A 20,199-nucleotide genomic window follows, 5' to 3' on the forward strand; every position below is an offset into this window, starting at 1 on the left:
GCTAGAGTCCCACGTGTGAAAATATGCTGCCTGCTTGTCCAAGGATAAATCAGTTACCATAACAGGCGTTATCCAAAGATAGCAGGCAGATATTCTCACATCCCTCCCACCTCCTCCCTTGGTTGGCTGCTTAGCTTGTTTATGGAACTGTGAGCTAATGGGTGGGAAAGCACTTGCACATGTGAGGTGCAGACAGTCTCGAAGCTTCTTTAAAAGTTTAAAGTGACAGTACACTTTTAGCACTGCCTGTACCAGGTTCCATGGATCTCGCCCAAATGAGAATATCTGCCTGTTTTCCCGGATAATACCAGTAAGTAACTGTTTAAGACCACCTGCAGTTTGCATCGGAATGGGATATTTGGTTTCATTAAACACTTAAATCTATATTCTGTTCTGTTTGTTTTGTTTTACTGTTTCATAAATTTCTTAGTTTCTGGCCCAGAACTTTTGAGTATGTCCGTCAACCATATGATGAAGACACAGTTCTATGACTTGCTTCTTAAGGGTATTATGCAACCTTAAAATGTTCAGTATCTGTCTCCAAGCAGATTGATGGACAATGCAGCTCCCTGATTGATCATCCAGTTCCTGACTGTGTGGGTTAAGGTTATCCCAGGACAAGCAGGCAGCTAGTCTCACATATGGGTGATGTCACCGACAGAGCCTGGATGCCGGAAGCCTCACAAGCAGACTTGCTTGTAGAAACTAGAAGTTTTGAGTTGACCACACCGCACATGCGCGAGTGCCTTCCTGCCCAGCATAGGGCGTGTGTTCTCAGTTTTCTGCGGAGCCGAGAAGTCCGTCTTTGACTCTCTCTGCTTTTAACTTTTCACTTCGTGCCTTCTCTACACCGCGGTTTGTTTTTTCCTTCACGAATCGCTGTTCATACGTTCTTTCTTTTATTTCCAGTTTAAAAAAAAAATTTAGTTCTTCCGTTCGGCTGCCGGGGCAGACCGCAGCCCAGGGGCTTCAACCTTGCAGCAGCTGTTTTTCCTTCTGTGTCCAGGCCAGCGACAGGCTTCAAAAAATGTAGCCAGTGTCAACGTTCGATTCTTCTCATGGACCCTCGCACTAGGGGCTTCAAGTGCCTTGGGCCACAACATCATCCAAAGTCGTGCGAACACTGTGCTACTCTTCAACCTCGAGCCCTTAAACATCGTTAACTTTCGGTGAAACTCTTCCAAATGGATTCGTTCAACTTCGAAGCCCACTTCGATCGCACCTTCGACCAAGGGCCCTCCTGCCTCCACCGCTTCGACTTCGAGCCTCATCAGACCTTCATTTGCAGTGGCTCTTTCTTCGACGTCTGCAACATCTTCCCTGTTTCCTCAAGTCAGGAAGCTCAGCAGACAGTTCCACCGGTAGTTCTTAAGGTGCCTAAGACTTCTAAGTCGAAGCACATTTCCACTGCCTTGGTGGAACCTCCAGCCAAGGCAGGTGATCCAGTTTCAGACATGGATCCATCTTTGCCGGCTTCTTTCCAGACCATGTTAGAGCAGCAATTTCTTCAGTTCCTCACCAAAATGGAACCGAAGCTAGCGACTCTAATCCAGCCTGGGCATTCTGCAGACTCCACAAGGTCGAGCCTCTTCCTATGCCTCAGTCTGAGTCTACACACTATGCAGGGAGCAGAGTCTCTGCGAGTGTCTGGTCTGGCATCTAAGCACGTAAAGCAAGGAGAAGATTCTTTGCAAGTGCCTCGGCAGGAATCCTCACACTCCATACAAGGAGTAGAGTCTTTAGGAGTGCATCGAGGTTCCTTCGATCCACAGCCTCCAGTCCTATCCATTCTTTGGTCACATTGGCTGCTACTGTCTCCGAGGTGAAGTCTCCTCAATCTTCGAGATCTGCTTCCAAGCACCGTTCTCACCAACGATCGAGACCTTCATCGAGGCATCCTTCCAGGCATTGTTTTTCTAAGGAGCGTCCTTCAACTAAGCCTCGATCTACTCCTACGTCTACTAGAACGCCGACTCCTCATTCGAGGTCTCCACTTCCATACCTCAAGGATTCAGCAGCTTCCATAGCCTTGTCCAAGTCTCCCTATTCTTTTGAGGCCCTTTTTCCAGCTTAAGCTTCATCTTCGACCCAGGCTGCCTCAACAACCTCGAGTCCCCCCTACAAATTGGGGGGGGGGCATTGTTGGGAGACAGCAGACTTGAGAGAGACTTGGGTGTGCTGGTGGATGCATCACTGAAGCCATCTGCACAGTGCGCAGCAGCCTCGAAAAAAGCCAACAGGATGCTGGGCATCATAAAGAGGGGCATAACAACCAGGACGCGGGAAGTCATCATGCCATTGTATCGAGCGATGGTGCGTCCACATCTGGAATACTGCGTTCAGTATTGGTCGCCACACCTCAAGAAGGACATGGCGGTACTTGAGAGAGTCCAAAGGAGAGCAACGAAACTGGTAAAAGGGCTGGAACACTACCCATACGCCGAGAGGTTGGATAGGCTGGGGCTCTTCTCTCTGGAAAAAAGGAGGCTCAGGGGAGATATGATAGAGACCTTCAAGATCATGAGGGGCATAGGGTGGATAGGGACAGATTCTTCAGACTGAAGGGGACAACAAGTACGAGGGGGCATTCGGAGAAACTGAAGGGAGACAGGTTCAAAACAAATGCAAGGAAGTTTTTTTTCACCCAAAGGGTCGTGGACACTTGGAATGCCCTACCGGAGGAAGTGATCAGGCAGAGTACAGTACAGGGATTCAAACAGGGATTGGACGGATTCCTGAGGGATAAAGGGATCGTGGGATACTGAGAGAGGTGCTGGGATGTAACACAGGTATAGAAAGCTAACCAGGTAATAAGTATAGAAACCCAACAGGTCGTGCATGTGCAAGACCGGAGGGTTAGGACTACAATGGGAAGATAGGACTTCAATGAGAAACCAAGGTGGCAAGGGAGCCCCTTCTGGTGATTCAGACAGGTCGTGACCTGTTTGGGCCACCGCGGGAGCGGACTGCTGGGCAGGATGGACCTATGGTCTGACCCGGCGGAGGCACTGCTTATGTTCTTATGAGGCAAAGCATTACCAGATCAGCTATCTTTCTCATCTTTTTTTCGTCAGATGGCTGTGGACTTGGACCTTCAACTGGATGCTGGTTCCAAATACTCTAAGGAGTATCTCGAAGTCATGCCTCTTCCTCAACCTCCGGCAAAATCACTTAAGCTTCCTATTCACAAGCTTTTGTCTCAAACTTTTACCAGATGCCTGGAGACTCCTTATGCAATTCCAGCTGTTCCAGGAAAATTGGACTCCAGATACAAAACACTCCATTGTAAGGGATTTGATAATTTACAGTTATCTCATCAATCCCTACTTGTGGAGTCCTTGAAGAGGTCACATCCTTCCAAGGTTTATGCCATAGTTCCTCCTGGAAGAGAAGGGAAAACTATGGACAAATTTGGACATCACATCTATCAAAATGCCATGATGTCCTCTAAGGTCCTCAATTATAATTTCCATTTTGTCACCTATTTTGAGTTCCTTAATGCTCTTTTGCCTAAATTTCTTACCTATTTAGATACTCAAACATTTTGAATTTCAGGAAGTCATCGCTTCTCTCACAACTCAGACTACATCTACTTCAGTCGTCTTATGACGCCTTTGAGTTGTCTGCGGGCGGCTGCTTGCTCTGTAGCCATGCGTCGCCTTGCCTGGCTTCGTACCATTGACATGGATCTTAATCTTCAGGATCGCTTAGCTAATATTGCTTGTGCAGGCAATGACCTTTTCGATGAATCGATCGAGCAGCCACCAAGAAGTTGTCTGAACATGAAAAATCTTTCGCTTCTATTGTCAGACCTAAGCCTACACGTCGTCCTCCCATTTACCAGAGGCGTTTTGCTCCAAGGGCAGCTCCTTACATTCGCCCTCCTCCTAAGAAACAGCAGTCTCAGAAGCAACAAAAATCTCAAACCTCTGCTGCACCTAAGGCTTCACAGCCTTTTTGACTGTTTACAACAGAGCATAACCTCCATCGTTCTGTCTCTGATGTCTCTTCCCCCTATAGGAGGTCGTCTCCATCATTTTTACCACCGATGGATGACAATTACATCTGACCTCTGGGAGCTGACCATCATCAGGGAAGGATACTCTTCATTTCACTCAGGTTCCACCAGAGCTTTCTCCAAGAGAGTATCCTTCCAATCCATCCCAGACCGCCCTTCTTCAGTTAGCTCAAGCTCTGCTTCGTCTCCATGCCGTTGAACTAGTTCCTTTGGAACAGCAAAACGGGGGGTTTTACTCCTGTTACTTCCTTGTTCCGAAGAAGACGGGTGATCTGTGGCACATTTCTGGATCTCGGGGCTCAACAAATTTTTGGTCAAAGAAGAATTTGAATGTTGCCCCTGGCATCCCTTTATCCCCTTCTCAAGCAGAACGACTGGTTATGCTCTCTGGATCTCAAGGATGCCTACACTCATATTCCCATTCATCCGGCCTCCCATCAATCTCAGATTTCAGGTGGGGAATCTGCATTATCAATACAGAGTGTTGCCCTTTGAGCCTGGCTTCATCTCCCAGAGTGTTCACCAAGTGCCTAGTAGTGGTAGCAGCAGCTCTACGGAATCATGGTCTTCAGGTATTTCCCTACCTCGACGACTGGCTCATCAAACATTCAATATCTCAGGGGGTTATTGAAGCGACCCAACGGACTACGTGGTTCCTACAGAGTTTGGAATTCAAAATCAACTTTCCCAAATCCCAACTTCAGCCCTTGCAGAATCTGCAATTCATCTGTCCAACTCAGAGCATTCCTTCCACAACAACGTCTGGAAGCTGTCCTTCAACTCTGTCATACAGTGTCTTCCCGCTCTTCCATCTCGGCGAGACACATGATAGTACTCTTAGGTTACATGGCCTCCACAGTACACGTGACTCCTTTGGCCAGACTTCACCTCAGAATTCCTCAGTGGACCCTGGCATCTCAATGGACGCAGGTTCGCGACCCACTTTCTCGACACAAGTCACTCCTTCATTGAAGCAGTCTCTCCGTTGGTAGATGCTCTCTTCCAATCTCTCCAGAGGCTTGCTTTTTCAAATGGGCCCCCCCCCCCCCATCATCACAAGGTCCTCAGACAGATTCTTCGACCTACGCTTGGGGTGCTCATCTCAATGGTCTCCATACACAAGGCCACAGGACCAGTACGGATCATCAATGTCACATAAATCTGTTGGGACTCAGAGCGATCTTCAAGGCTCTCACCGCTTTTCAACATCTTCTTCACGACCAGGTAGTCCTCATTTGGACGGACAACCAAGTCGCCATGTATTATGTCAACAAACAGGGAGGGATCTGTCTCCTTATGTCAGGAAGCTCTGAAGCTTTGGGACTGGGCAATCCACCACAACACCTTCCTCAAAGCTGTCTACATCTAAGGGGCGAAGAATTGCTTGGCAGACAACTTGAGTCGTCTTCTGCAACCTCACGAATGGACACTCCATTCCTCGCCTCTTCATCACATATTTTCACAGTGGGGAACACCTCAAATAGACTTCTTTGCAGCTCCCCACAACTACAAACTGCATCAGTTCTGCTCCAGGATATACTCTCCTCATCACCTCGAGGCAGATGCTTTTCTTCTGGAATGGACAAATCTTCCTCTATGCATTCCCTCCATTCCATCTCATTCTCAAGACTCTGGTCAAGTTGAAGAACTATCATGCCACCATGATTCTGATTGCTCCTCGGTGGCTGAGACAACCTTGGTACTCCATCTTCAACTCAGCAGCAGGGAGCTATACCTTCTACCAGTTTTTCCTTCTCTGCTTGCACAGAGTCAACATAACTCCTCTTCAGTTTTCTCAACCTGTCAAGATGTTTGGTAGGCTTCTAGGAAACCTACCACTAGACAATGCTATCACCAAAAATGGACTAGATTTTTCTAAGTAGAATTTTTCTCATGATAAGGAGCCTCAACCTTCTTATCTTCTGTTTTGGATTACCTTTTGCACTTATCCACTTCTGGCCTCAAGTCTACATCGATCCGAGTCCATCTCAGTGCAATTACGGCTTTCCATCAGTCTATTGAAGGGAAACCCCTCTCTGCTCATCTGGTAGTTTCCAGATTCATGAATGGACTTTTCAATGTCAAACCTCTCAAACCGCCTCCTGTGGTTTGGGACCTCAATGTTGTCCTTATCTCATGAAGCCTCCATTTGAACCAATTGACAAGGCTCATCTGAAATATCTCCCTTGGAAAGTGGTGTTCCTCATTGCCCTCACTTCTGCTCGAAGAGTCAGTGAGCTGCAAGCTTTAGTTGCTGATCCACCTTTTACTGTCTTCCATCATGACAAGGTGGTCCTCCGTACTCAATTTCTCCCTAAAGTGGTTTCAGAATTTCATCTCAACCAATCTATTGTTCTTCCAGTGTTCTTCCCAAAGCCTGATTCTCATTCTGGAGAATCAGCTCTGCATACTCTGGACTGTAAACGTGCTTTGGCCTTTTATTTAGAACGCACCAAACCACACAGAACTGCTCCTCAACTTTTTGTCTCCTTTGATCCAAACAAGTTGGGACATCCGATCTATAAGCGTACCATCTCCAACAGGATGGCTGCTTATATTTCTGCTATGCCCAGGCTCGATTACCCCTACACAGTCACAGTCCATAAAGTCGGAGCAATGGTAGCTTCAGTAGCTTTCCTCAGATCTACACCTATTGAGGAAATTTGCAAGGCTGCTACTTGGTCCTTGGTTCATACTTTCATTTCTCACTATTGTCTGGATGTTTCCTCCATATGGGATGGCCAGTTTGGCCAGACAGTATTTCAAAATTTATTCTCCTAACTTGCTAACACTCCCACCATCCCATTCTGGTTAGCTTGGAGGTCACCCATATATGAGAATAGGCTGCCTGCTTGTCCTGGGATAAAGCACAGTTACTGTAACGGGTGTTATCCAGGGACAGCAGGCAGCTATTCTCACAACCCACCCACCTCCCCTGGTTGGCTTCTCTGCTCGCTATCTGAACTGAAGAGACGCGCCTACGCTGGGTGGGAAGGCACTCGCGCATGTGGGGTGCAGTCAACTCAAAACTTCTAGTTTCTACAAGCAAGTCTGCTTGCGAGGCTTCCACATCCGGGCTCCGTCGGTGACGTCACCCATATGTGAGAATAGCTGCCTGCTGTCCCTGGATAACACCTGTTACAGTAAGTAACTGTGCTTTTCGGTAGAGTAGAGGGGTTACTTTTAATTAGCCTATAGGTGTAGGTAAAGCTGGTTGACACTAGGTGGTACAGATTTTCTCTTCCCCTTTCCCAGTGATAGTTCATGAAGAATTTCACAAAGCTGACGGTTAAATGCTTTTTTTGTTGTGAGATGAGATTTTTCTGGCCAAGCTTTTATTCTTGATGGCTACTTGCGTCGACTTGAGGCTCTTCTCTTTGATTTTTTTTTTTTTTTTTTTTTTTTTCCCTGCCTATGCAGAAGCGGGAAGTTAAATTGGAAGACTCTGGGATTGATGCAAGTAGGCTGTCTGAATTCCTGCTGCTGACTGCTACAGAAGAAAATTTTAAAAGGTATTGGGGGTAGGGGAGGATGGGGTCAGACAAAGGGAAATGAGCCCACAGGCATTCTGGCACAAATAGCCCTGATAAATGACCCCAAACTCCAGCATAGTGGCTGAAAAATACTGTTCCCAGTGTGATAGTGTCATTCTGGACAAATGGGTTATGTCCCCATGGCTGTGAGCCATATGCAGAAGGAATGCATTCTGGATTTTTCTGTAATCCTCCAACTTCACTGGGAACTCTACTGCCACCTGCAGTTTTTCCCTTAAGCGAGCCAGAAGAAGTTTGTTCTGCTCCCCCCCCCCCCCTTTTTCTTATTTTATTCAGTGCTTGTAGCCTTCACCTTGGTTTCAGCTCTGCCTGTGTGGAGAAGAAGCAGATTGAGATCTGCAGCTGACAAGCCGATCCTTGGTGGTACCTGGTAGCCAGCCTGCACAAGTGTGTTTGGATTTTGGTTCCATCCACGCTTTTAATCCCTCACCTACTACTTAGCAGGGGTTTGAATGCAGGCTTAAGCTTCCATAGGAGGCTCAGTGGTATCTCACAGATGCCTGTTGTATTTTGACTCCCCCTTCTGTTGGCGTGTAAGTTGGTCCGTGGTGGTGGGGTTACAGTCAATGTCTGACTGGCAGCCCGAAGATAGCACTGTTTCCAGCATGAGGCAGTGAGTCTTCTATCCAGCTACTGAAGAGCTGAGGCTGTCTTCAGACTCGTTCTGACTTCAAGACACTACTTGCTTGGAACATTTCCTAGTTGAAATGCATTCCTGCAGACTAAAGAACATATCTTCAATGAATGTTTATGCATATGTCATTCAGTGCTATCAGCCTTGTAGTATGGCTGTAGTGGACAATAAGCCTGCTGCTACCCTCAAAAGGTAGAGTTTAGAATGCCGATATCAACAAGTCCCTCAAATAGTTTTAGCTCCAGTTTAATTTGTGCTCTTTTAAAGAAGCCAGTTTCTTACAGCTGACAAGTTGGCTGTTTTCTGAGCCTGCTAAAAATTAGCTATCTAATTTTTCTGAATGTTGGTCACCTATACAAGTTAGGGTATATTGGGCCAATGGTATGCACCTCTTCTAAGGTGTGGAAATCGGAGCTGAGCACTTCTGAACACTGGTCTCCCTCCACCCCAATGCTTAATATTTTAAAACAAAGAGTTGGCCTTATTCAAGATTATGTAACACAATGCTACATAGCTCAGTGATGTTTACAGCTATGTAGCTCAGTTACAGCACTTGTCTTGTACATGTCAAGTTAAAATGTACCTGTGCTGGTCTGCTGTACTAGTACTAATCTATTTCTATAGCACTTCTCTGGCCAGCTATACATCACTATGGCACTGGCTTGTTAGTATGGACTAGCTGTTATACATTCCTGCATTGATCACCTGTCTATGATCCTCCAACCAGCTGTAGGGCACAGCTGCCCAGCATTTCCAGATTTGGTCAGATGCTTGAGTAAACAAAATAGAAATACCTAGCTTACTTTAAACACTCAGGGTGGACTTTACAACTAACGGACAAACAGGGTAGCGCTAGATACATGTTTTTCTCAACTCAACCCTGATGAAAGTAACTGAAACAGATATCTCATCGGATGAGGTGGCATTGCAAAGTTAAGTAACAAATTAGAATCTACTTTGATATATTGCACATAATAAGAGTTATAAATCTAAAAAAATATAGAGACAAGTTGAACGTTTGAAACTTGAAAAATTGATTCAACGCAGCATAAGGATAAATGACGAATTCAGCCAGCTTCCAGCTGAATGTAATTGCACATTTTGGAATCGACTGTGTGAAATTGTTAACTTACTGGCATTTTCTGACTTGTGTTCTGGTTTTTGTATCTAATTGGGCTATAGATATCACCTGTAGGTTGCAAGCTTTATTGCATGCTTTCTTCCCTCGCCACCTTGGATTCCTACTAGGCAGACCTTGCCTTTTTGAGATACTTCTCTGCTGCTATAGTATAGAACAATGTTCTTCAACTGCCGGTCTGTGGACCAGTGCCAGTCTGCAGAAGTTTTCTGCTGGTCCACAGGGCCGGCACTTCCATTGGGCCCAAGAGATTGTTCTGTAGCCGCCAGTCCTCGGTACGATCAATGTGGTGTCTTCAGGCTGGCTCCCTGAGTGCTGTAGTGCACAAAGCTGTGGGAAGCGGCGCCTACCCGCATCTTCACCTGACCCGGAAGCCTTCTCTCCGACATTGCAACGTCAGAGGGAAGGCTTCCAGATGAGGTGTGAGGAGCCGCTTCCCACAGCTTTGTGCAATGCAGCACTCAGGGAGCAAGACCAAAGACCCTGCGTTTATCGCACCTTGGACCGTCCTGAAGCTAACACCAGGGGCAGGCAAGAAGGCAAGGCACATGGAGGGAGAGAAATGACAACAGTAGGGGAAATTCTTTTATTTATTTTTTTAGTGATTTTACATCTGCCCTAATTGTCTGTCCTAACCCGTCTGTTCAGGAAGAAATGCATTTGGTTTTTTTTTTTCTCTGGGGGTTGTACTGCTTTGCAGTCTTGCATATTAGGGTTTGTTTGTGAATTAGTACTTTTTAATTTTTGGTCCTGCATTTGAATGGGATTATCTGTTTTCTGGTAGGAATGAATGTTGAAAAGCAAACTGTGCTTTGTATTTTAATTTTGTGGTTAACCATTATGTGTTAATACGATTTATATGTATTGTGTGTATATATGAAAAATGGATGAAAAACATGATGTTACAATTAGTACTATTATGGGGGCGGGGTCTGGGGTGGAGATGGGCACGACTTAGCCCAGTATTCTTCAACTGCCAGTCCACAAAATAATTTTTATTTCCGCCAGTCCATAGGTGTCAAAAGGTTGAACACTGATATAGAGTGATATGATGAGACTTGAATAAGATCCATTTTTCTTCCTCTAAAGTTAGTTTTGAGCATTCACTTAGTCGCAGCAACCAGTAGTATGGCATAACTGTACTCAGCTAACATGGATAGAGCTTCATACTTGATGATATTCCTTCAATACCTACCAGTGGTGGTTTCTTACCTGTCCCCTATGTTGCACAAGCTGGCCACATTGAAGATGTCTATCTCTAGTTTGCTATTGTGCTTTTCCAGCAGGCTCTTTCTAGAGGGCACACTTAATCCAGATACAGCAGTGCTAGAAAAGCTTCAAAGAAGAGCGACAAAGGGGATGGAACTCCTCTTGTATGAGGAAAGACTAAAAAGGTTGGGGCTCTTCAGCTTGGAAAAGACTGCTGAGGAGATATGATTGAAGTCTACAAAATCCTGAGTGGAGCAGATCAGGTTACAAGTGGATCGTTGGGTTTTTTGGTTGGTTTTTTTTCACTCTGTCAAAAATTGCAACTACTAGGGAGACACTTGATGAAGTTACAGGGAAAAAAATTTCCTCCTTTTTGGCTTTAGGTCCCCCCCCCCCCCCACCTCATAATAGAGGTTGTGGTAAGAGGATAGCGTAGTTGGTTCTAAGAAAGGTTTGGACAATTTCTGGAGGAAAAGTCCGTAGTCTGTTGCTTGGAGCTTATTCTTATAAAAATTTCAGAACTAGACTGAAAACTTCTCTCAAATACTTGATCAAAGTTTTTTGGTCATCCTTAAATTGTTTTTAGTTTAATCTTTTGTAAACCGCGTAGAACTCATGGTTACGGGGTTAAGAAGTATTACCATATTTTCACGCATATAATGCGCGCGTTATACACGATTTTACAAACAAGAGTATAACCATACGCATTATATTCGTGAGCGCGTTGTACAAATTTTTTTTACATAGTTCCCCCCCCCCCTCCCGACATCCGATTCACCCCGCAGGACCGCTCGCACCCCCACAGCCTCCCCCCCATCATGGAGAAGCTGCTTACCGTTGTCCTGCTGCTTCCTCTGCTGGCGGTCCCGCCCTTTCTCTGAGGCCTGCGTCTGCGCTGCTTCCTCTTCCGGCGGTCCCGCCCTTTCTCTGATGTCAGACTCCTTTGTTGAAGCAGTCTCTCCGTTGGTGGATGCTGTCTTCCAATCTTTCCAGAGGTTTTCTGTTTCATGCTCCTCCTCCACAGAAGATCCTGACGATGGACTCGGCCTATGCTTAGGCTCATCTGGACGTTTTTCGCACTCAGGGTCTTTGGTCCAATACCGACCGCCTTTGTCACATCAATCTGCTGGAGCTTCAAGCAATTTTCCTCTTCCTGAAAGCTTTTTGTCACCTGCTTCGCAACCAAGTGGTGCTGATCCGCACGGACAACCAGGTCGCCATGTATTATATCAACAAGCAAGGGGGCACGGGGTCCCTGTGCCAGGAGGCGATGCGGCTCTGGGATTGGGCCATCTGCCGCAACATATTCCTTCGAGTGGTCTACATTCAGGGCCAGCACAATTGTCTGGACCAGTTGAGTCGTCTTCTGCAGCCTCGCGAGTGGTCTATCCTTCCTTGATCCTGCGTCAGGTGTTTGCTCGTTGGGGGACTCTGGACGTCGATCTGTTCGCGTCCCCCCCTCAATCACCCGCTTCTGCTCCAGGGTTTAAACCCCTCTTAAGCTCGAGGCGGATGCTTTTCTGCTGGACTGGATGAACCTGTTTCTGTATGCGTTGCCTCCATTCCCTCTGATTCTGAAGACTCAAGTCCACGGGTGCCACCATGATTCTGATAGCTCCTCGGTGGCACCGACAACCGTGGTTCTCTCTTCTGTTGCAACTCAGTTCCAGGGAGCCTCTTCTGCCTGTTTTCCTTTCTCTGCTTATGCAGAGTTCAGGTTTTCTACTTCATCCCAACCTTCAGTCTCTGCACTTGACGGTTTGGTTCCTTGAGACTTAATGCCCTCATTCCAGTTCTCACAGCCTGTGCTGGACGTCCTGGAAGCGTCTCTGAAGGAGTCCACTCGCCAATGTTACCATCAGAAGTGGACCTGCTTTTCTTCCTGGTGTGCCACTCGACGCTGTCCGCCTCCTTATCTGCTGTCCTGGACTATCTGTTATACTTGTCTGGCGCTGGACTTGAGTCCTCTTCGGTTCGAGTCCACCTTAGTGCCATTGCTGCTTTTCATCAGCCGATTGACGGGAAGCCTATCTCTGTTCATCCTGTGGTTTCCCGCTTCATGAAAGGCCTTTTCCACGTTCATCCGCCCCCCTTAAACTTCCTCCTGTTTGGGACCTTAACGTGGTCCTTACTCGCTTGATGAAACCCCCGTTTGAGCCGCTAGTGCGGGCTCACTTGAAGTTTCTTACTTTGAAGGTTGTGTTTCTTATTGCTCTCACTTCTGCCCATCGGGGTCAGTGAGCTTCAAGCCTTGGTAGCGGACCCACCTTTCACTGTCTTCCATCATGATAAAGTAGTTCTCCGTACCCATCCTAAGTTCTTGCCTAAGGTTGTTTCTGAATTTCACATCAACCAATCCATTGTTCTTCCTGTGTTTTTTCCAAAGCCCCATTCTCACCCTGGAGAAGTGGCTCTGCATTCTCTTGACTGTAAGCGTGTGCTGGCCTTCTACTTGAAGCGCACCGCTCCTCATCATTATGCTCCCCAGCTGTTCCTCTCTTTCGATCCTAATCACTTGGATCGCTCTGTTTCTAAGCGGACCATTTCTAACTGGTTGGCCGTTTGTATCTCTTTCTGTTATGCTCAGACTGGTCTCTCCCTGCCGGGTCGAATCACAGGCCACAAGGTCAGAGTGATGGTGGCATCTGTTGCTTTCCTCCGCTCTACTCCACTTGAGGAAATCTGTAAAGCTGCCACTTGGTCCTCGGTTCATACGTTTACCTCGCACTACTGTCTGGATACTTTCTCCAGGCGTGATTGCCAGTCCGTTTTGCAAAATCTGTTCTCCTAAATTGCCAACTCTCCCTCTGTCCCTTTCTGGTTAGCTTGGAGGTCTTCCACATGTTGAATATGCTGCCTGCTTGTCCTGGAATAAAGCAGATATTCTCACAACCCACCCACCTCCCCGTGGTTGGCTTCTTTGCTAGCTATCTGAACTGAGGAGATGCGTGCCCTAGGTCGGTCGGGAGGGGCACATGCGCGGGCCGATCACAAGCTTGAAGGTATTAAAGCAAGTTTGCTTGCGAAAATATCCGCTAGAGGGCTCCTTCGGTGACGTCACCCACATGTTGAGAATATCTGCCTGCTGTCCCTGGATAACCCCTGTTACGGTAAGTAACTATGCTTTACCTTCCCACAGTTCCTGAGATTGGATTTGTGTACTTTCTGATGTCAGAATAAAGTTCTCTGGAACTATGGTATTCTAGTATCCCATTTTTTCTCGTCTTTCTACTTATAGTAGTTTTTCTCCTAATCTTACCATTTTTAGACATTGTTTTGCTACATCCCAGTGGCTCTGGACCAGTCTAGTATAAAAACAGTAAGAGGAAATTCTTACCCGATTCTTTCCTTTGCTCCTACTAAACCAGTCCAGAAAACCACAGTGCTGGAAATTATTATTATTATTTCACTAGTTTTTCATGGTTTCTTACATACCACCTGACTGAAAGATCTGGCATTTGACTGCCATATTTGTGCAGACATGTCTAGTTTGACACTTTTATTGTCCATTTGTGTTCAGTAAAATCATGAGCACCCTAGCTATTCAAAATGGTGAACATTCTTTGGCTGCATGATGTCCTTCAAGGGGAAGTCATAAGTAATTTTTTCTATCTGCTAGTCAATAAGACAGTCATTAGGTAAACTTTATGATAAATTTTTCTAGCTTCACTTTTACCTTAATGTATTTCCAAAACACTTCCAGACAAATTTGATTAAGCTTAACATGTTAATGTAATCTCGAAAGGTTTCTGTAATATTGCTGTCTGTATACAGTCTCTTCCTCTATAAACCATTCTGAACTGTTTGTGGTATTGCAGTATATAAAAGTTATTATTAAAGACGCTTTTTTCTATTGCTACTGTTTTCAGTTTGCTTGTTTTGTTAGAACATAACTACAGATGTTTAAATTGTGGCTTATATTGATGACACATTACAAAATGCTAGAGTGAACCACAAATGCCGTGTATGGCATTCTATTTAGATAACTACATTGTACCTAAAAACTTGTCTTAAACTGCTCATTTAAATTTAAATTCTGTAAATTTCACTCTAGGATGGTAATGGCTTTATTAGTTCAGCAGAACTTCGTCATGTGATGACAAACCTTGGGGAAAAATTAACAGATGAAGAAGTTGATGAGATGATCAGGGAAGCAGATATAGATGGTGATGGTCAAGTAAATTATGAAGGTAATTTTTTCACTCTAGATTTAGCTAAATCATTTGACTAACTATATTTGGGTTGGATTTTTCTTTAGTAGAAGGCCGTACTTAAATCACAAGACTAGGCTTTATCGCTGCTAATTTCTTTCGTTTCCACCCATAGAAAACTAAAATATCATGAGAACTTATTTACAAACTAACTTGTTTGCCCAAATGCAGTCTGTGGTGAAAGCTAGCAATAAGCATTTTTTGCCGCCCTACTATAAGAAGAAAAAAAGAAAAGGAAAAATTCACCATAGCAAGTACAGTGGAACCTTGGTTTACGAGCATAATTCGTTCCAGAAGCATGCTCATAAATCAAATTACTTGTATATCAAAGCGAGTTTCTCCATAGGAAGTAAGGGAAACTTGCTTAATTGGTTCCACCTCCTCCCCTCCCCCTGATGCCGGTTTGTGGGCGGGGGGACTCAAATCGAGTTAACGTTCAGTTTGCGAGTCACAATTTGCGAAAATGTTTTGTTCATCTTGCAAAACACTCGCAAACCGCGTTATTCGCAAATTGAGGTTTGACTGTATTTAGCTAAACTCACACATCAATTAAGATGTCTAATTTAGAATTTTTCAAAATATTATACAAATTTTTATTCCAGTCCAAAAACTTAAATTCAAAAGCAATCAACGACTAAAAAGGAACATGGGTATATCATAGTGCATGATACTCGGATCATAGGATCTCTTATAACATACGTTATTTCAGATCCCCCCATCCTGGGATCTCAGCTCTAATCATGTATACTCCACCCTTAGTTTAAACCTCAGTGAGAGTTCCTTAGTACCTAATACAGTGGTACCTTGGATTACGAGTATAATCCGTTCCAGGAGCATGCTCGTAATCCAAAATGCTCGTTTATCAAAGCGAGTTTCCCCATAGGAAATAATGGAAACTCGCTTTGATGCGTTCCCCCCCCCCCCCCCCGAAAACCGGCATTGCTCCCCTCGAAGGCCCCCCCCCTGCGATCCGGCACCCCCCCCCCCCGCCATGATCCGCCCCCCCAACACGATCTGACAAACCCCCCAACACAATTGGGCACCCCCCCGCCGCTTCTTACCCTCATCTGGGCACTCTTGAAAATCAGCTTCCTGTCTGCTGGACCTTGAGCATCTGAGTATGCTCAAGGCCCAGCAGACAGGAGGCTGATTTTCAAGAGTGCCCAGATGAGGGTAAGAAGCGGCAGGGGGGTGCCCAATTGTGTCGGGGGGGGGGGGGGTGCCGGTTCGAGGCGGGGGGGGGGGTGCTCGTAAATCGAGCCATGCTCGGTTTCTGAGGCACTGATTTTGCAAATGTTTTGCTCGTCTTGCAAAACACTCGCAAACCGGTGCACTCGTAAACCAAGGTACCACTGTACCTCTATCACAATGGGTATACGGACAATGGCAACAAATTGATACAATGAACAACAAATCACAATGTGTAAAAAAAAGTGTCGTCTATATTGACACTAATCAAAAATGTTGACACCAATCTCAGTGCTGATAGTTTGAATCGCACCCAAAGTTTACCCTTGCTCACACTTCAGCATTTCAATCCCAACTATCTTCCTCGGGGGAGACCTCTCTATTGCTAAACAGTAATCCAACACATTACTGTGAGTACCTTACACCTGCCCTCTTTTTTTTTTTTTAACTGGATTTGAGAATTTATTGTGGGGGCTTGTTTTGTGTTTGTTTGGGTTTTTTCTGTTGAACACCCTCCCCCTTTCCTTGTACCCTAATATATGGGTGCAGGATACTGGGGCACACTAGATGAACCTTTATTCTTGCATGCTCATCCTGCCTATTAGCCTGCTGGAAGCAGTTGTATATAGACAAAGTACAGGGGTGCCCACACTTTTTTGGCTTGCGAGCTATACCAACAATAAAATTTAAAAAAGCACAACACACTGTTCGCAGAGAACATGTTAATTATCATTTATATTTGGGGGGGGGGGTTTCAAAGAGGTTAAGGCCAGATGACTATACAAAAATAGACAAAATATACCTCGTCCTTGTTTACTAAACCACAATAGCAGTTTTTAGCGCAGGGAGCTGCGCTGAATGCCCACGCTGCTCTTGACACTCAGGCGCCCTGCGCTAAAATCCGCTACTGCGGTTTAGTAAAAAGGGGCCATAGTGCAAAATATAGACAGCAGATATAAATTCTCAAAACGGACACATTTTGATCACTAAATTAAAGATAAAATTTTTTTCTTACCTTTTGTTTGATTTCATAAGAACATAAACCGTGCCTCTGAGTCAGACCTGAGGTCCATCATGCCCAGCGGTCCGCTCACGCGGCAGCCCATCAGGTCCAAGACCTGTATAGTAGCCCTGTATCTATACCCTTCTATCCCCTTTTTCCTTCAGAAAATTGTTCAATCCCTTCTTGAACTCCAATACCGTACCCTGTCCTATCACTCCCTCTGGAAGCGCGTTCCAGGTGTCCACCACCCGTTGGGTGAAGAAGAACTTCTAGCATTGGTTCTGAATCTGTCCCCTTTTAATTTTTCCGAATGCCCTCTCGTTCTTGTAGTTGTTGAAAGTTTGAAGAATCTGTCTCTCTCCACTTTCTCTATGCCCTTCGTGATCTTGTAAGTCTCTTTCATATCTCCTAAGTCTCCGCTTCTCCAGCAGAAAAAGCCCCTATCTAATCTTTCAGCATATGAAATGTTTAACATACCTTTTATCAAATGTGTCGCTCTCTTATGAACCCTCTCGAGTATCGCCATATCCTTCTTTAGGTACGGCGACCAATATTGGACGCAGTACTCCAGATGCGGGCGCACCATCGCCTGATGCAATGGTAGGATAACTTCTTTCGTTCTGCTTGTAATACCTTTATTGATTATTCCTAGCATTCTATTCACTTTCTTAGCAGCCATTTGCATTGTGCCGACGGCTTTATTGTCATGTCTACTATTACCCCCAAGTCCCTTTCTTGGGAACTCTCACTCAATAACAGCCCTCCCATTGTGTAGCTGTACCTCAGGTTTCTGTTTCCTACGTGTAAGACTTTACATTTCTCTACATTAAACTTCATCTGCCATCTCGTCGTTCAGGTGCCTTTGTAAATCTTCACAGTCCTCTTTAGTCCTAGCCCCATTAAATAGCTTGGTTGTCATCTGCAAATTTTATTACTTCGCTCTTCGTCCCCGTTTCTAGATCATTTATAAATACATTGAATAGCAGCGGTCCAAGCACCAACCCCCTGCGGAACACCACTCATGACCTTCCTCCAGTCTGAGTAGTGGCCCTTCACTCCTACCCTCTGCTTCCTGCCCGCCAACCAATTCCTGATCCATCTGTGTAAGTCGTCTTCTACCCCATGGTTCTTTAGTTTCCAAAGTAGGCGTTCATGGGGTACCTTGTCAAAGGCTTTTTGGAAGTCTAAGTATACAATGTCTATGGGGGTCCCCTTTGTCCATCTGTTTGTTAATTCCTTCGAAGTGCAACAAGTTCGTTAGGCACGATCTTCCCTTGCAGAAGCCATATTGGCTTGTTTTCATAAGTTTATGCCTCTAGATGCTCCTCAATGCTATCTTATCAGCGCTTCTGCCATTTTCCCCAGAACTGATATCAGATTTACCGGTCTGTAGTTCCCCAGTAGTGTTCTCCCCAGAATTTTTTTCCTGCTAAGTGGGGCAGGACAGAGAAATTTTGTGATTAGAATAGGGTCATTAAATCCAGTGGCATACCTAGTATATATCCACAAAAGACCCAGATATCATGAAAACACAATGTGTAAAATAATAAACACTTTCAATAATGGTTGATGCTGTAATGTCCTATAATGATATAAGGACAGCATAGGCTATTAACTCAAAATGAAGGAAAAAGCCTCAGAAAAGGGCCCTCCCACCTCCACCGAAGTGGTTTGTTAAAGGTGGTTAAGCGGTCACCTCATTGGCAAAAAACCTTGAATATGATAAAAGCCTTATGCTGTGCTTCACTAATAAAAAAACAAGATGGAAGAAAACTTTTCAACTTATCTTCAGCTGATCGATACACCAACGGTGGCCAGCATTTCACAAATATGCTGCCTCAGGGTGTATCCCGACCGATCAGACTTCTAGAACCACAATAGAAAAACATATAAATCTCTTCCTTAATTTCTTATGTGTTCTAAACAAAAATTTCAATAGCGCAGATGAAATGAAAAGGACATACCTTTCAAATGGGACGCCAAAAATAGTCTCCCGCATCTGAAATGGCTTCTACATGGTGGCTCATGGTTTTCTTCTATCTTTTTCATTAGTGAAGCACAGCATAAGGTTTTTATCATATTGAAGGTGTTTTGCCAGTGAGGTGACCGCTTAACCATCTTTAACAAACCACTTCGGTGGAGGTGGGAGGGCCCTTTTCTGAGGCTTTTTCCTTCATTTTGAGTTATTTAATAGCCTATGCTGTCCTTATCATATTATAGGACATTACAGCATCAACCATTATTGAAAGTGTTTGTTTTTTTATTGTACCTAGTATATATAACAGCCAGTACTGATCATTTTTTAACAACCCCTTCCTTGATGTAAAAATTATTTTTAGCCACACAAGGGTGCACCTAGGAAAAAGCAGCATTTTAAACACTGCAGTGAGCACTAGAACACCAACACATGCATTGTAAAACTAAACAAACCAGATTCTGCACAGTCGATGCTAATAGAAAACCATGTCTTTTTCATACACACAAACACACTCTCGCCCAATATGGAATAATCACAAACTAAAAATAGAAATATGTAGACAAAAGTTAAACTAATGCAACACCACGGAAACAGTGACACATGTCCCCTAATACTGTGCAAAATATAAAGACAGTAGATGTAAATTTGAAAAAACTGATACATAACAATCACCCACTTTAAAAATTAACAAATAGAAATAAAACAAATAACGAGAAATAAGAAAATACTATTTTATTGGACTAATCCATTTTTCAATTAGCTTTCAAAGGCCAAATCTTTCTTCAGTACAGTATACAGCTGTTATGGTATCCTGTCCTGACCTGAGGAAAGGGATTTAGTCCAAAAGAAATTGCCTTATTTCCATTTCCTATTTATAAAGCAACAACAAAATTATTTCTACCTTTTGTAGTTTCTGCTTTAATCATCTTCTCTTCGCTCTCTTCTTTCTATAAGTTTGTCCTCTCTCACTTCCATCCAGTGTCCACCCTCTCTCTGCCCCTTCCATCCAGTGTCCACCCTCTCTCTTCCATACGGCATGTTCCCTCTTATGTCCCTTCAATAAATTGTATATCCTGTGCCCTTTCTCTCCTTTGTACACGATTCATTTCAGCTTCATCCCCTCTCCATTTTTCTGTCTCCACCCCTTCCCATATGCTCTGGCATCTCTTTTCCTTTCCTTCCTTCCCACTCCACCCCATGGTCTGGTATCCATCTCCTTCCCTTCCTTTCCCCCATGCCCTGGCATAGCTCTCCTCTCCTATCCCT

The 20,199-nt window shown here is 44.8% G+C and overlaps 1 protein-coding gene across 2 annotated transcripts in view; it reads left to right on the forward strand.

The window, feature by feature from the left end:
• The window catches only part of LOC117356299 (calmodulin-1-like), a 112,655-nt gene that overhangs the window by 79,024 nt on the left and 13,432 nt on the right, over window positions 1-20,199 (forward strand). Inside the window, exons 5-6 of one of the 2 annotated variants that reach the window (XR_004538613.1) lie at window positions 7,439-7,530; window positions 14,608-14,743. Coding sequence is in view for 1 of the 2 variants with exons in the window: in XM_033935347.1 (XP_033791238.1) it covers window positions 14,608-14,743 (136 nt within the window). In the remaining variant the exon portion in view is untranslated. The remainder of the gene's footprint in view (window positions 1-7,438; window positions 7,531-14,607; window positions 14,744-20,199) is intronic. The other variant, XM_033935347.1, reaches the window with a different exon arrangement.

The sequence above is a fragment of the Geotrypetes seraphini genome, chromosome 3 (genome assembly GCF_902459505.1).
Source record: "Geotrypetes seraphini chromosome 3, aGeoSer1.1, whole genome shotgun sequence".
In the NCBI taxonomy this organism is placed as follows: Eukaryota; Metazoa; Chordata; class Amphibia; order Gymnophiona; family Dermophiidae; genus Geotrypetes; species Geotrypetes seraphini.